This window comes from Condylura cristata, unplaced genomic scaffold, assembly GCF_000260355.1.
Source record: "Condylura cristata isolate star-nosed mole 26May11 unplaced genomic scaffold, ConCri1.0 scaffold00031, whole genome shotgun sequence".
Taxonomy (NCBI): Eukaryota; Metazoa; Chordata; class Mammalia; order Eulipotyphla; family Talpidae; genus Condylura; species Condylura cristata.
The window spans coordinates 9024146-9039411 of record NW_004567132.1 but is presented as its reverse complement, the minus strand read 5'-3'; the positions used below and the strand labels follow the sequence as shown (position 1 = coordinate 9039411).

Sequence of the window (15266 nt, the reverse complement as noted above, 5' to 3'; positions counted from 1 at the left end):
AATAAAGTAACTTCTAGATTTAAATTTGGAGTATTAAATATATGTCTCCTTTGGTTATAGGAATTAACTTATAGTCTAATAATTTTAATAAAGACAACCACTTAAAAGGCTAGTTCTGCCTTTCCAAACAAATAGCATTTTTTGAGTTACTTACTGATCATCTATTATGCACCATTCATAGAAGATAATGTATTTCATCAGCCTTTTGAAAAACAGATACTGTTTTCTGTGTTTAATGGATATAAATTATGAGACTTAAAGTCAAATATTCAGCAAGACTGAAACTCAAATCCAGATAATCTGATTCCAAACCCATAATACTTTATTTTATGACAGTTTTTTCCCCAAGAAATAATGTTCATCTTCAGAAATAATTCCAGTTCCCAACAAGAACTATCTTAAGCTTTCTACTAGTTTCAATTTTTTCCTCCAGTATTATTTCATCTTATAGCCATGTCTTACTTATTTGCTTTATTTTCTAGCAAAAGAAGAAAGGAAACCAGCTGAAGTTCTCATTGTTGAGGGACAGCAGTATGCTGTTGTTGGGTGAGTGATACTTTTATTAGTTGTTAGTTTTTAAAATCTAAGTCTTCTAGTTCTTTCTTTTTAATTTATTTATTTTCTAGTTCTTTCTTGATGTGAATTGGGAGTTTTGGATTAACAGTCTAAAATCTTACAAAGAACTCAAAAGAAATTTTATGGATTTCTTTTTATTTTCTGTATGTTGTAGAATTCTGTCGCCATCAGGGACTATATTAGCTTAACAAAAGAGGGATTGGATGACTTTTTTTATTTAAAAAAAAAAAATCTAGAGGTACACATCCATGGTGGTATAGTGGTTCCATAATGTTCCTTTTTTTCCACAGTTTTTTTAGTGTATAATATATTGCATAGTATTTGAAGTTGTGGGCTCTGGTGTCAAACTGCTTATGCTTGAACCCCAGGTACTCTACTCTTTGTGACCTTGGGAAAGTTGCACTGGGTACCTCAGTTCCCTTATCTGTAAAACAACATATGGAAAATAATTAATACTATTTGTAAAATTATTCCAAAGTAAAGAGGTAATAAATGTAAAGTATCTACCACACATTCTAGTACCTAGCAAGTAGATGATAATTGTTGGTAGTTTTTTTCATCATTTGTCATTAGGTTTTTCAGTCTTACCAGTAACTATTTCAAATTCATGTTAATTAAGAAAAACATAAATTCCAGCATTACTAGCCTAGTAACACATTTTTTATTAAATGGTAACTGAGATAATGTCTTCATTCTTTAATAGCACCTCATAGTTAAGTGTTTCATATAGGTTGTATCATTTGATCTTAATAATGATGTTGTGAGATAGCCATTTCAGGATTATTGTTGCTTTTCTATATTTAAGAAAATTGAAGCTTAGAAAGTTAAGTAGTTAATATAAATGCCTCAAATGGAGCCAAGTTGGAATCAAGGTTTAGGTCCCAGTTATCTACAGCATGTTTTTTTTATGTTTCTTTGTTTCTTTACACTGAATAAGTCTTTTCTGAAATGCCTCTATTGTAGCATTTTTATCATTTAAATAGAATTATTTATATGCTTCTGTTATCTCCCTGGTTAGACTCTTGAACCCTTAATGGTAGGATTACATTTTGATTTCTTTTAGGGTTTAATAAGTACTCAAAAAGTTTACATAGAATTGATTTTTTTTCTTATTTGAAAAAACTCTAAATATTATAAATTATTAGCTCCATTTCCTTCTCCTCTGGAGTTCTTTTTCCTTTTTTAAAATTAAATGTATTAATTTCTATCTACATTGTATCTATATACATCCTTGTTCATTTTAAGACAATGTTTAATTTCTATCTACATTATATCTATATACATTGTTGTTCATTTTAAGACAATGTTTACTTCCCCGCCCCCACTTTGCCCACCCCTTAGCACCACAGTCCCCCACATTCCTCCCTCTCTCCTTCCAATCCTTCTTCCTCCCCCTTCCCTGTAGGATACCTCTGGTTTATAATTGTCTGTTTTTGTTTTGTTGTGTTGTGTTTTATATTCTAATAAGAATACACTTTTACCCCCTTTGTCTTCTTTGATTCTCTTAAGTTCTTCCTGTGAGTGAAACTGTTCAGTATTTTTCTTTTTCCTTCTGACTAATAAGTCATCAGTGAGCATGATCACTTCTAGCTTCATCCATGTTGCTGCAAATGGCATGAGTTTATCTTTTTTGATTGCTGAGTAGTATTCCATTGGGTATATGTAAACAGTGCTGCAATAAACAGAGGAGTATAGTATCCTTTTGAATTAATGTTTTTGTATCCTTTGGGTAGATCCCTAGGAGTGGAATTCCTGGGTCATAGAGTAGCTCCATTTTCAGTAGTCTGAGGAATCTTCATACAACTTTTCATAAGTGGTTTACCAACTTGCATTCCCACCAGCAATGTAGGAGAGTTTGTTTTTCACCAATTCCTCACACCAATGTTTGTTGTTAGCTTCTTTTGATATGTGCCATTCTCACTGGTGTGAGGTGATAGCTCATTGTAGTTTTGAGATGCATTTCCTGATTATGAGGAATATTGAACATTTTATCATATGCCTGTTGGCCATTTGCAATTCTTCTTTGGAAAAGTGTCTTAAGTTCTGATGCCCATTTCTTGACTGGATTGTTTGCTTTGTTTTTGTTGATTTGTGTGAGCTTCTTGTATATCTTTGTGATCAGTCCCTTGTCTGTTTGGAGTACAAAGATTTTTTTCTCAGTCAGTAGGGTGTCTCTTGTCTTGGTTAATGTCTGCACAGTTTTTGCTGTGCAGAGGCTTTTCAGCTGATGTCGTCCTATGTGTTTTGTCTTTTCCTTCATTTTCTTTGCCTTAGCTGATAATGTATGTATGTCTTGTAGTGTTTTACCTATATTCTCTTCTATATATTTTATGGCTTCAGGTCTTATGCCCATATCTTTTATTCACTTTGGGTTGATTTTCATGCATGGTGTGAGGTAGTGGTCTAATTTCATTCTTTTGCTTACGTTGGTCCAGTTTTCCCAGCACAAATTGTCCTGGTTCCATTGCATGTTCTTTGTGGAGTTCTTTTTCCTTTTCTGGCAAGGGAAAGTTTATTTCAACCTCTATATCATTTCATTCCTTTAGTTATTATTTCTAGTTAAGGAAAGACATCATAATTTTAACTTTCTGTGCTTGAAAGAAATGGTATCCTTTGGTTTTTCTGACTTTTGTCTCTACAGGCAGAGACTATTGCCACAACATTTTTTTTTTAATATAATAGTTTATTTTTACATCATTTTGTACATTCTTTTTTTTTTCATCTCAATTGTAATCCCCGTGGGTTTCCCATCACCAAGTCACCCATGACTGCCACAACATTTAATGCCCTGGCCAAAAGAGATATAGCATATTTTCTTAGAGAAGATTATAAATGATAGGCAGTGGAGTACTGAGTGTATATGTGGAAGTAATATGTGGTCTGATAATTAAGCTGGATTGAAGTCTAGACACTATCTTTTTTGAATTGATACTTTCTATTTGTCCTTCATATTCATAAAATATTATTTTATATGTGTCCTCATTCATTTCCAAGTGTGTCATGAATATAAAGGTCCTATTAGGGCATGTAAGGGCTCTTTGCTCCTCAATTTCAAATTTATTTAATTTCCTAGTAGTATCTCTTCTCAATATGATATGTCCTGCTAATGAACTGATGATAATATTCCCATCTCTGGAGAACTTTTTTTTTTTTTGCTTACCAATAAACAGGAGATAAGTTGTTCTTAGAATCCATTGCCGTTTCTCTCTTACCTCTCTAAGAAAATCTGTATTATGGTTCTTTCATTAATTCAACAGTTACCAGTGAAGACCTACTGTAAAATGAGAATCACTGGGTAGACATTTTGTTAGTGTTTCTGTATTGGCCAAGGAAGGGTACTTTCATTATTGGAAAGACTTAATAAGAATGTCACACAGAATAATATGCCCATTGCACAAAAATGGTACTCTCTCTCAGTGTTCTGATACTGCAATTGCCTGGCCCTGAAATTGAATGTTCCCTTAATATTCCACTCTAGAAATCACTTATCTCACCCTAGTTTTCCCTACTTTGTTGCACATATAGGTTAAAATATATAATTTATCAATTATTGATTTTATATACCTAATTAATTTTTCTTGTTCTAACTGCTTACTGGGTCATCTTTCTTTTCTTGCAGAACTGTATTGTTGTTGATAAGAATTATTCTTGAATATTGCCAGTGTGTGGATAACATCCCATCTGTTACTACTGACATGCTTACTCGTCTGTCGGATTTATTAAAGGTGTGTATGATTTTACTCTTGTTAGTTGAAAACTAGTTGGAAGAAGTAATTCGTTAGGATGTGACTGATCTTCCAGTTCTAAGACATTTCAAGGCTATCTTTAAGACATTAATTATGTGACATTTGATTGTGGTTGAATCACAGTATGTTATTGGAAGAAGGCTACCTGCTGCCTTCCCACTATGCATTAGTGATTCCTCATTACACTCAAGGAGTTGTTAATGACATTGGAGACAGGAGATGATTTGTTCGTTAGGTGCTGAACATGACTGAGGCCACTTAGGTCAAAAAACCTGGACTGGTTTCAAATGTGCATGGAAGGAATTCACTGAACATTACAAAATTCATCTCACTAAGGTTAGATATTTTTCTTAAATCATTCTTTCAGAACCATTGATGTAAAATGAAAATGTGGTGATAATTTTATTCAGCCATTTCATACCAACAGGTATTTTTAGCTTCTAGCATAGGGAAAGGCTTTATCTTTTCAAATGTGTGATCAATTTTGTCCAAAAATCGAGTTGTTATATTTTAGTATAGAAAGGTTTTAATACCCTTCAGAAAATAGAGTTATCCAATAAAAATAACTAAACTGATATAGTGTTATGAATGTAAGCTAGATTAATTTCTGAACAACTGCTTTTCAGAATTTCTCAAATATTTCCCTAAATATTTAGATATTAACTTCCTTCTCACCTTTTTTTGGTCATTTCATAAATAGGTTAAAATTACTTCTAATAAAAAATTCATTTGGTACTGAATGAGAAGAAGGAGCAATGTTTTTTATAGAACTGTTACCACACTACCAATATATATAAAAAAAAATTTAATAAGCTTTTTTTCTTTCTCCTTCCTTTGTTAGTACTTCAATTCAAGAAGTTGCCAGTTAGTTCTTGGAGCTGGTGCATTGCAAGTTGTTGGACTAAAAACAATAACTACAAAAAATTTGGGTATGAATTCTTAAATTTAATTATCATGCTTAGGTGTTACAATTATATTGCTATACTCATTGTGTTTTGTGATTCTAAAAGTAACAAACATGACTTTATTGGCTTATATATGACCATAAAAAAAGCTAACTACTAGGGGAATGTAATGAGGAACTTCTACATTAAAAGTATGTTATTTGGAAGTTGTGCCACTTTAGAAAATATTAAGATGGTATATGTATGAAGTACTTTGGAGTGAAAAGTAATTGAACGTCAGAGGAGAATCATTTATTTCATTAACTTCCTCATGCCAGCAGGCTCATAACTTGAGTATAACTTGGGGACAGCAGCATGTTTATTACATTGCTCTGTACCAAACAAAATGAAAAGTTGCTTTCTGCCACTTTGTTCTTCACTTATGAAATAAACTGGCATCTGTATAAAATAAACATTTTTAAAATTTAATTTGATGCATAATTGAAGTCAACTAATATCTTTTTCTGTTTCTCCATAATATATCCACTCCCTGGATGTTCAGCTCTTTCTTCACGCTGTTTGCAGTTAATTGTACACTACATTCCTGTGATCCGGGCTCATTTTGAAGCTCGACTGCAACCTAAGCAATATAATATGCTTAGGCATTTTGATCATATTACTAAGGTATTTTAAAATAACATTTTTACTGGATTTTCATAAATTTAATTCAATTTTTAAGTCTTGTTTAGATTTGTCTCTGGGATTTTAAAATACAATGTCATTTCTCATTACAGGACTACCATGACCACATAGCTGAAATATCAGCTAAACTTGTAGCGATAATGGATAGCTTATTTGACAAGCTGTTATCGAAGGTAATGATTTATGGAAATTGCTAGGGTTTGCTTAAAGGACTTGTGACTTTTCATCTTACAAATAATTCTTTATAAGTAAAAAGCGATAAAATAGTCATTTCTTTCAAAGATACCATTCTCTATCAAGATACTTATTTACCTATTGTTAGAATAGTTTTTAGTTCTTTCAAAATAGTGTAACCATCTGCTGTTGTAAAGGCCACTTATACAGTGGCCTAACCCACAGTTAATCTAACATGTCAAATTCTTCAGGTTTTATAAAAACTAAACAAAAAAAAAATAGTTGGCATTATTCACTGAAGGGACCAGGTTGGTAAGGGGAGAGGAGATGGTTTCTAAAATTATAGAAACCCTATACAAAATAATTTTTATTGGCTGCATTGACAAATAATAATATATTTTCTTTAAAACTCTTGAAAGCCTTCTAGAGGCAGAATCGAAAGAACAAAGATCAAAATGAAAAAGTAAGTAGATTATTTCTGATAGTGTATTACTTTCTTTCTTTCCAGACTAACTAGCATTTTGAAATGCTCAGTTACTTCCCTCATAGATAAACAATTTTTATATTTCTTTCTTGTTTGCTTCTCATTCCCAACCTTTCATCAAAAGGAGCAGTTTTTCCCAAAGAATTCTCAATTACATTGAGAGGATATCTTCCAAAAGATTTCATGTAACTAGCCCAGTAACTTTTGCCCTATCTCACTCTTTTCTTTCCCTAGTTCTTCAACCCAGGTCTCAGGTAGAAAACAGGAATTTCATAACTCAAAAGCTTGAAGGTTTACTTAGTTTGTATTTTTTGACCAAGAATATATTTAGCGTAATCATATAACTCAAGACACTTCAATAGGCTTTTTTTCCTACTTGGGGCCATCAGATTCTGATAGCAGAAGGAAAATCATGAAAAAAACCCTGGATAAGGTAATGTCCAGTCATAGACATAAACATTTAATTTGGGAAAAGAAGAATACCACAGTAATAAAATGAGTCTAAGAATCTAATAAGTAAAAGTAACACTGTGTGGGTAGAATGATCATTAACATCTAATTTTATTCCTGGCTGGACCAGTGCGTTAGCCACCATTCATTCATTCAAATAAATTGTATTAGGCAACAGATGTATTCTGTGGTAACTAAGTCTTTAATCTTTCCTCAAACAGTAAATTGTCAATAACTGTAACAGAGGTAGAATACATAAAGTGTCATGAGAACTGAATTGATTTAGTACTATCGTAATTTTTAATACTTTGAAAGCAATGGTTAATCATCTGGCAAGGGAGAGCTAGGAAAACTATGGATGAGGAGTGTGTGTGTGTGTGTGTGTATGCATTCCATTATATATATATGCATTCCCTTATGCATAGTGAAATGCATATATATGTGTGTGTGTGTGTGTGTGTGTGTGTATATGTTTTCCATTTTTAAAGATTTATTTATTCATAGAAGAAATGGGGTGTAGGCCAGAGGTGGGGGGGGGGTGAGAATATTCACCAGAGACAAAGTAGAAAGCAGCTGATTTACTGAAATACACTGCTGAGGGGGAGCAGTGGGCAAGACAGAATAGGTCTGCTGTGCCATGTGTGGTTCAGATCCCTGGCTAGAGATCAAACTCAGGACATGGTGGTGATAGGGTGATAGCCCCAAGACTTAACCCCTATGCCATCAGGGAGACCCCTAAGTTTGACTTTTAAAGATAGTTAAGGTTGGGATGAATGAAGTTGAGGTGAAGAGATATTCTGAGGTAACAGCATAAACATATGTTGGTAAAAGTCATATAAGTAAAGTTTTATATTAGAGTTCTGGAATCAAGTAGATCTAAGTTCAAATTCCCTATTTGTCACATGTTAGCCACTGCAGGACCTTAAGTAAATTATTAATATCCTTAAGCCTTAGTTTCTGTCTCTAAATGGAAATACAATAGAGCCTCGTAAAATTGTAGCTAGGATAAAGATAATATTTGGAGCAATTTTTAAAAATCATGTTTGAGTATATAGCGATTCATAGTAAATACTGGCTAGTAATGCTTATGCTACTGTTAATCTTAGCTAAAGTAAGTAATTCCTTTTACCTAATGTATTAGGGTAGATGAATCAGGAGGAAGAAACATGTTAATAAGGTAGTGGAGAGCTCTGGCTACAGGTAGAAAACTAAAAAAAAGTCATAGAGGTATGACTTATATGAGTAAAATTCACCCTTTCTAAGTATACAGTTTGATGACATTTACAAATATATAATAGTAGAGCTACCATAGTCAAGACACAGAATAGGTTCCATCATTGTTAAGCATTCAGCAGTCAATCCTTCCCCAATACTTTTGCCCCCTGACAACCATTGATCTGATTTTCATCCAGTTGGTGGTTTCCAGAATGTCTATAAATGGAATTACATAGTATATACACTGTTGTACCAGATTCCTTTTATTTGTACTATGCTTTTGAGATTCATAGATGATAGAGCATGTGTTAGTGGTTTTTCCTGTTTTACTATAGAGTGTTATCCCTTGTATGGATGTGCCATGTTCATGCACTCATCAGTTGCTAGCCCTTTGGGTTGTCTCTGAGTAATGGACAGTTAGGAGCCATGCTTGATAAGCATTCCTGTGTACATCTTTGTGCATGTATATGTTTTCATTTCTTTTGTGTAAATACCTTGGAATGAAATTGATTATTGGTTGCATAGAAATGTAAAAATTGGTGACAACTTAAAAAAAATAGCTGTTATTTTCCAAAGTGACTGCCATTTTTTCTTCCTATTTGTAATGTATAAGAATCTAGGTGATATATAAGAATTCAGCTACCCTAGCACTTTCTACTGTCTGTCTGTTTTTGAATGTTGGTCTAGTAGATCTGTGTCAAGTGAGCTTTCATTGTGGCTTGAATTTACATAATGATGAATGTGCACCCTCCCATGTGTGTGTTTGCCATTTCTTAAAATCAGGTAATATGAATCATTTGAGTGGAGGTTTCTCAGTGATCCTCCTCCTCCTCCTCCCATGGTAGCCAACTGTAAGGGGCCTTGACCAGCAAGGCCGAGGATTGGGGTCCCAGGGTCGACGAAAGGAGAAGGCAGAGAGTCGATCGATCGATTGTGCAGCAGAGAGAGAGAGAAGAGAGAGAGAGGAGAGGAGAGAGGAGAGAGGAGAGAGACTTATTGTGTCGTACAGCTATATATATATGTATACAAAGAGGGCGGTGCAGTTAGTGCCTGGTGGGGGGTGGTCTTGATGGTTTAATGTCTTAAAGGCCAATGGGTTTGAGGGGAGGGATCTGTAATCATCTTAAGGGAGTGGACACTTATCTCGGGAGCCAGAGATAAAACCTTTCTCAGGCGCAGGAACTTGCTGAGCTCCGAGGGAGAAAGGAGTGGGAGAGGGGATTTGGGTGTGCTGCATTCTCAACCAGGATGTTTACCCTAAGTTCTGATCAAGTGTTGTTTTGTGCATAGGAGGCAAAGTCCTGGTCTCCGTCCCCAACAGCCAACCTCGGCTTTGGCTAGTACAGGATACTGAGTTTAGGGTAGTGGTGGGGACAGTGTTGTAATCTTGAGGACATGAACATAATTCTTATTATTTTTCTCTGCTAGTATGAAGTGAAAGCTCCCGTTCCTTCTGCCTGTTTCAGGAATATTTGTAAGCAAATGGCAAAAATGCACGAAGCTATCTTTGATCTCCTTCCAGAAGAACAAACACAAGTGAGTAGTAATTCCTAATTCCTAAACTATTTTTAAATATATGCCATGTAATATGCATGCAGAATTGGAGGGTTTTTACATAGTTCAACTTAGTTCATATTCCAGTATGATTATCATCATTTTTTAGGTTGTTGTATTAACTACTATAACATAAATAATATTTCTGATATCAAAGTGCTCTTGCTTATCGCTATGATAAATCAGACTGATAACTTGCTATATTGTCAGCATTTCTAAAGAGTAGATTTTATATTTTTCCTTTTGAGTATTAGAAGTCCTAGGTTCTGCTTACAGCACTTACTACCATTATTTGTTTACAGATCAGAGTTGGCATATCATTGCATAATAAAATGTTATCCACTGTGATTGTAATCCAAATTGGATTTAGGAGAAACTAACAATTGATTTAATAGTTTGATACATAAAGTAACTCAAGCAATATGCCATGAAGGGAATATTTGTTAGATCACCAGCTTAAGTCCTCTGTTGAGGGCACAAATCAGGAAAAGTAACAAAATGGGTAGTTTCTGTCACATGTTACCTCACTAACAATGACATACCCATTCTCTGTCCCTATTAGCTTCCTTTGGAAAAGTAATTATCAGACTTCTTACCATTCATCAGTTACAGCCCTGTCCCCAGATTCCCTCTCATCCCTCTCCTGACACTTTAAAGGTTCCAGTATTCCCTTTCTTCCCCATCCTTACTTGGCTTGTTTCCTATTTCCAGCCTAGTCATAGAGTGATACAGTGTTATCATACAGACCTAGTTGTAGAGCAAGTGAACTTAATTTTCACTGGAATTTTTGCTGTTTAGATGGATTTGTCATCAGTTGGTTGAATGCATGAAAGTGGTATTTGGGAGAAGATACCTGTCCCGGTGTCTCTTGTCTGTACTTGCTCCTGCTGGTTTTCCTCCCTGTGCTACCTCAGACTTCTGTCCTATACTAGCGGCTACCATTTTTCTTTGTGCTTCCATAGGTATATATTAATCATACCCACCCTCATGATTAAATATCATCCAGCTCCTTGAGGGTTCTCTGAAGACTTGGGGGGAAAACCAAGAAATAAGCAGCACCTACTAGGGTCTCTTCCTTTTCATTTTTTTCTAGCCTGCTTGTCTTTTCACTTCGTATGCGAGATTCCCACATCATTGATAGTCTCAACTTCTGGATTGGCTTTCTCAGTTCAAGCCTTAGAATAAGCCTAACCCAGCTCAAGGAGCTGGGCATACACGTACTTAATGTGTTTATCTGCATCATGATTTAAATGAAATTCATATTAAAACAGGACAAGAAGTATAGATAGGTTTTTTTGGTATCAGTAGTGCCACTTGAAAATAACAGTAACTGAACTTTTCCACAGCTTTTCTTATAACTTTGTCTTACAGAAAATATATTTTTCTACAAAATTGTTTCCATAAATTGTTGCCCAAGAAGGAGTGGCCCACAGCGTGAAACACCAGCATGCAGGGGCAGATTGCTTTCACATAGTTTCACCAGTTTGAAAGAATGAAAGTGTCTTTATCTTCATTATAACTTTGTTCTTTATAAGTTCCTAATTAACATAATATATCAGAATTCTCCATTTCCTTTTATTCGTTTTACCTGTCATGATTGATCCCACTTACATATTCGAGAGAACTTCTTCCAAGGTACAGAATGATAGTGACAAGTCATATCACTGTAACAAGTATTGCTGAAAGAGCAGGAAAAGACAGCTTTTATACAATTATGGAAAGAAAAAAACCTGTATTGAAATAGTAGTTGCAGAGGAGCGTTTATTAAATGTATGCCAAAACAACAAAAAAAAATTTTTTTTTAAGATTTATTTTTTTATGCATACAGAACTGGGGCACAGGCCAGAGGTGCAGGGGTGGTGGGAGGATTCACCAGAGACAGAATGGGGAGCAGAACAGGCAGATGGATGAAGTACACTGCTGAGGGGAGCAGCGAGCGGGTCAGGAGAGGTCTGCCACACCATGTGGGTCACCTCTGGGGCAGGGATTGAACTCATGCTGAAGTGGCTTTCGCTTCTTAGTGCTGTGCTTTAACCTGCTGTGCCACCAGGGAGGACCCCAAAAACAAAAAATTTTAAAGGCATTTTCTGTTAATACTGATTTGATATTGTTAACTCAGATTCTTATATCTTCTATTTAGTAGAGCTCAAGAAACTTCATTTCTTTTCCAGATGTTGTTTTTAAGAATTAATACAAGTTACAAGCTTCACTTGAAAAAACAGTTGTCTCATTTAAATGTGATAAATGATGGAGGACCTCAAAATGGGTATGTTTTCGTTATGATTTTACCACATACTCCCATATTCTATTGACTAGATTTTATTCTTCATGCTAGGTTTTATTCTTTTTCCACTATAGTCATGATAGGACACAAAGATAGTAAAATCAGCAAACTGGCCTTACAGATCTACCTTGAGGCAGTGTTAGTGGGACCTCCTTAGCTTACCAAATAATCTTCATCTATGCACACAGGACTCAGCATCCTTCGTAGCTTTGTGACCATATAAAAGTCACATAAACTCTGCTTCATTTGTAAAATAAGAAGTAAGATATGCCTTAAATTCCTTTGCAGGGTTGCAAAAAAATAATGACATGCATGTATTTCTTTATTTTTTTTAAGATTTATTTATTCATACAGAACTGGGGTACAGGCCATAGATGCAGAGGGTGAGAGGATTCACCAGGGACAGAGTGGGGAGCAGAACAGGCAGACTGTCGAAGTACACTGTGGAGGGGAGCAGCGGGCAGGTCAGGAGAGGTCTGCCGTGCCATGTGGTCACCTCCCGGGCAGGCGGGAATCGAACTCATGCGGAAGTGGCTTAAGCTTCTTAGTGCAGTGCTTTAATCCGCTGCGCCACCAGGGAGGGCCCGACATGCATGTATTTCCTTGTAAGTTTTTGGAAAAATTGTGTAGTGGTGAAATAGTATAGTATAGTATATGAGAGAATGTGGGACTTACAATCAGAAAATTTGGGTTAAGTTCTGCTACTTACTAGTTTTGTAATTATGGCCAAATCACTTTAATATTTAGGGACAAAATATTCCCTGTTAAAAGAGTTTCAGGCTTAAATTTCAAATTTATAGGAACAAACTAAAAATTATTTTGGAGTCAGAAATTGGCCTTGCTGGAAAAAAAAAAACCAAACAAGCCTGATTTTGCAAAAAACTGTTTAGAAAACCTGGGACTGCTCTGTCTGTATCCACGCTGTATTTGGGAGTTTATGCAATAATCTGATTCTTCCCCTTTATTATTCACTGGGGTTTACTTCGTTATTAGAATTGTTATTTCCCAAAAATTGGAAGCATTCAAAAGTAGTATAATGAATACCAAATTCTGCCCAGAGACTGTTCAAAAAAACAGGTATTTTTTAAATCCTCACTTAAGTTAGTTATATCCTTCTACTTTTATTCTCATAAGTAAATCTGGTTTTGATTTTTTTTTAAGACTAGTAGCTCAAGACTATCCAGGCTAACTTATTACCTTATTTTTTTAATATAGTTATTGGGGGTTAGGACAACCTTAGAAATTTTCACTCATAAACTTAGACACTAATTCTGTGCAAGTCAATTTATATTTTTGAGTGGTACTTTGTTCAGGGCACTTGCACACTCATAGTTGTGCGTCCACTCCTACCTGCTGATACAGCAGAATTTCTATTCCAAGAAATCCTGTGTCCAGTAAGCAGTTACTCCCTTTTCCTCCTAGCCCTGTACTTTCAAATGTATTTTCTTGATTTTAACTTAAAGAAAAATAGATTAAAAAGAATAAAATATTTGAATTCCTGCTACTGAAAATTAACATTTCTGTTTTATTTGAAGATAATCATCATATTTAAAACATGGCATTCTGAATGGAGCTGAAGTACCCTCTTCACTCCATCTCGAGTTTCATTTGCTTCTCCCCAGCCCTTAGACAATATTTTTAGTAAATTTAGTCTACATCTTTTCAGTTCCTTCTCATTTATCCTTTATAAAATGTGTGGAACTATTTTATAAATTTATTTACATGACATTTTGTTGCTTTTTTCCACTGAATTGATTTCTGTTGACACAGACATTGCCCTTTCTTTGATTGCATTCTTATGTTCTCTCTCATGAAAAACCATAGTTAATAAGCATCGCCACTGGTGACAAATTTCAAGGTTATCACTTTTATCACCAATACAAACATGCCCTAGTGCAGATCTTTAAACTTGTTCATGATGTGATGAGATATCATTGGAGTGGTGTGACCCAGTGCTTGTTTTCATTCTGCTAGGTATTGTCAGAATGTTCTCCAAAGTGACTTTACCAAGTTTATACTTCCACTGTTTCCCCACATCTTGCCAACATTTGATGTTAAATTTTAATTGTTGCCCATATGCAGGGAGTCAGAAGTATCTGGTTTGCATTTGCATTTCCTGATGTTTGTCATCATTTCATGTTTTTTGGTCATTCAGGTTTTCTTACTTTGCCCATTTTTCTTGAGTGTTTTTGTCTATATATTTCTGTACATGCCCTCAATGGTTATATGTTTTTCTATCTTTAATCAGATTTTTTTATATGTTTTTCTATCTTTAATCAGATTTTTTTTTTCAGATTTTTTGATATACATATATACTTTCTGTATATGAACTGTAAACTACTAAACATAACTCGATTTTGTTGGTTTATTTATGCATACAGGACTGGGGTACAGGACAGAGGTGCAGGGGCCGTGAGAGAATTCACCAGAGATAGTGTGGTGCAGAACAGGCAGATTAACAAAGTACATTGCTGAGGGGAGCAGAGGAAAGACAGGAGAGGTCTGCTGTACCATGTGGATCAGCTCCGGGTTGGGGGGGGGGGTCCAACTCACACTGAGGTGGCCACAGCCAGTGTTGCAGTGTAGTGCTCCAACCCACTATGCCACCAGGGAGGGCCCACAACTTAATATTTTTAAATGAACATTTATGTTAATTTTGTTTCATTATTATTGTGGGGAGCTTGCCTTTGAAAGGATTTATTTTGAACTGTTGTTCATTTCCTGTATACTTTACTGACCACATTTTCAGATAGTGTAAACTTTTTTTAAAAACTCTGTTACAGATGAAAGATATTGTTATTACTAATTGTTATTACTAAATTCTGTCATGTGAGATGGCCACATCTCATCCATCAAAGTATACATTGTCATCTGCCAGTTTCTAAACCTGCCCGCTCTTATTTTTTATGGATGGAGTGTTTACCTGTTTATCTGATCATTCTTTCTGGGAGTATTCTTTGAGGTATATGTACTTGAGTATAATTCATTTCTTTTTTATTGTTTTTATAGAATTATCATTAGCAATCTTTATTTCCAGTATGAACTTCCAGCGTTCATTTCACTCCTTAGGATGACATATACAAACCTTGTCTTTCCCTTGATTATACTAGTGGCATATATGTATATTCTAATGACAATTTTAAAACATTTTAATTAAAAGTCTTTCTCTGGTGTTGTTTTAAGCATTTTGAGCAGAA

General features: G+C 34.9%; 1 protein-coding gene across 2 annotated transcripts in view; it reads left to right on the top strand.

Moving 5' to 3' along the window:
- Positions 1 to 15266, top strand: part of VPS54 (vacuolar protein sorting 54 homolog (S. cerevisiae)) — a 74660-nt gene that overhangs the window by 58341 nt on the left and 1053 nt on the right. For both annotated transcript variants that reach the window (XM_004691446.2, XM_004691445.2), the window contains exons 16-22: positions 483 to 546; positions 4196 to 4301; positions 5164 to 5251; positions 5769 to 5890; positions 6001 to 6081; positions 9660 to 9767; positions 11957 to 12051. In XM_004691446.2, coding sequence (XP_004691503.1) covers positions 483 to 546; positions 4196 to 4301; positions 5164 to 5251; positions 5769 to 5890; positions 6001 to 6081; positions 9660 to 9767; positions 11957 to 12051 — 664 coding nt within the window. The remainder of the gene's footprint in view (positions 1 to 482; positions 547 to 4195; positions 4302 to 5163; positions 5252 to 5768; positions 5891 to 6000; positions 6082 to 9659; positions 9768 to 11956; positions 12052 to 15266) is intronic.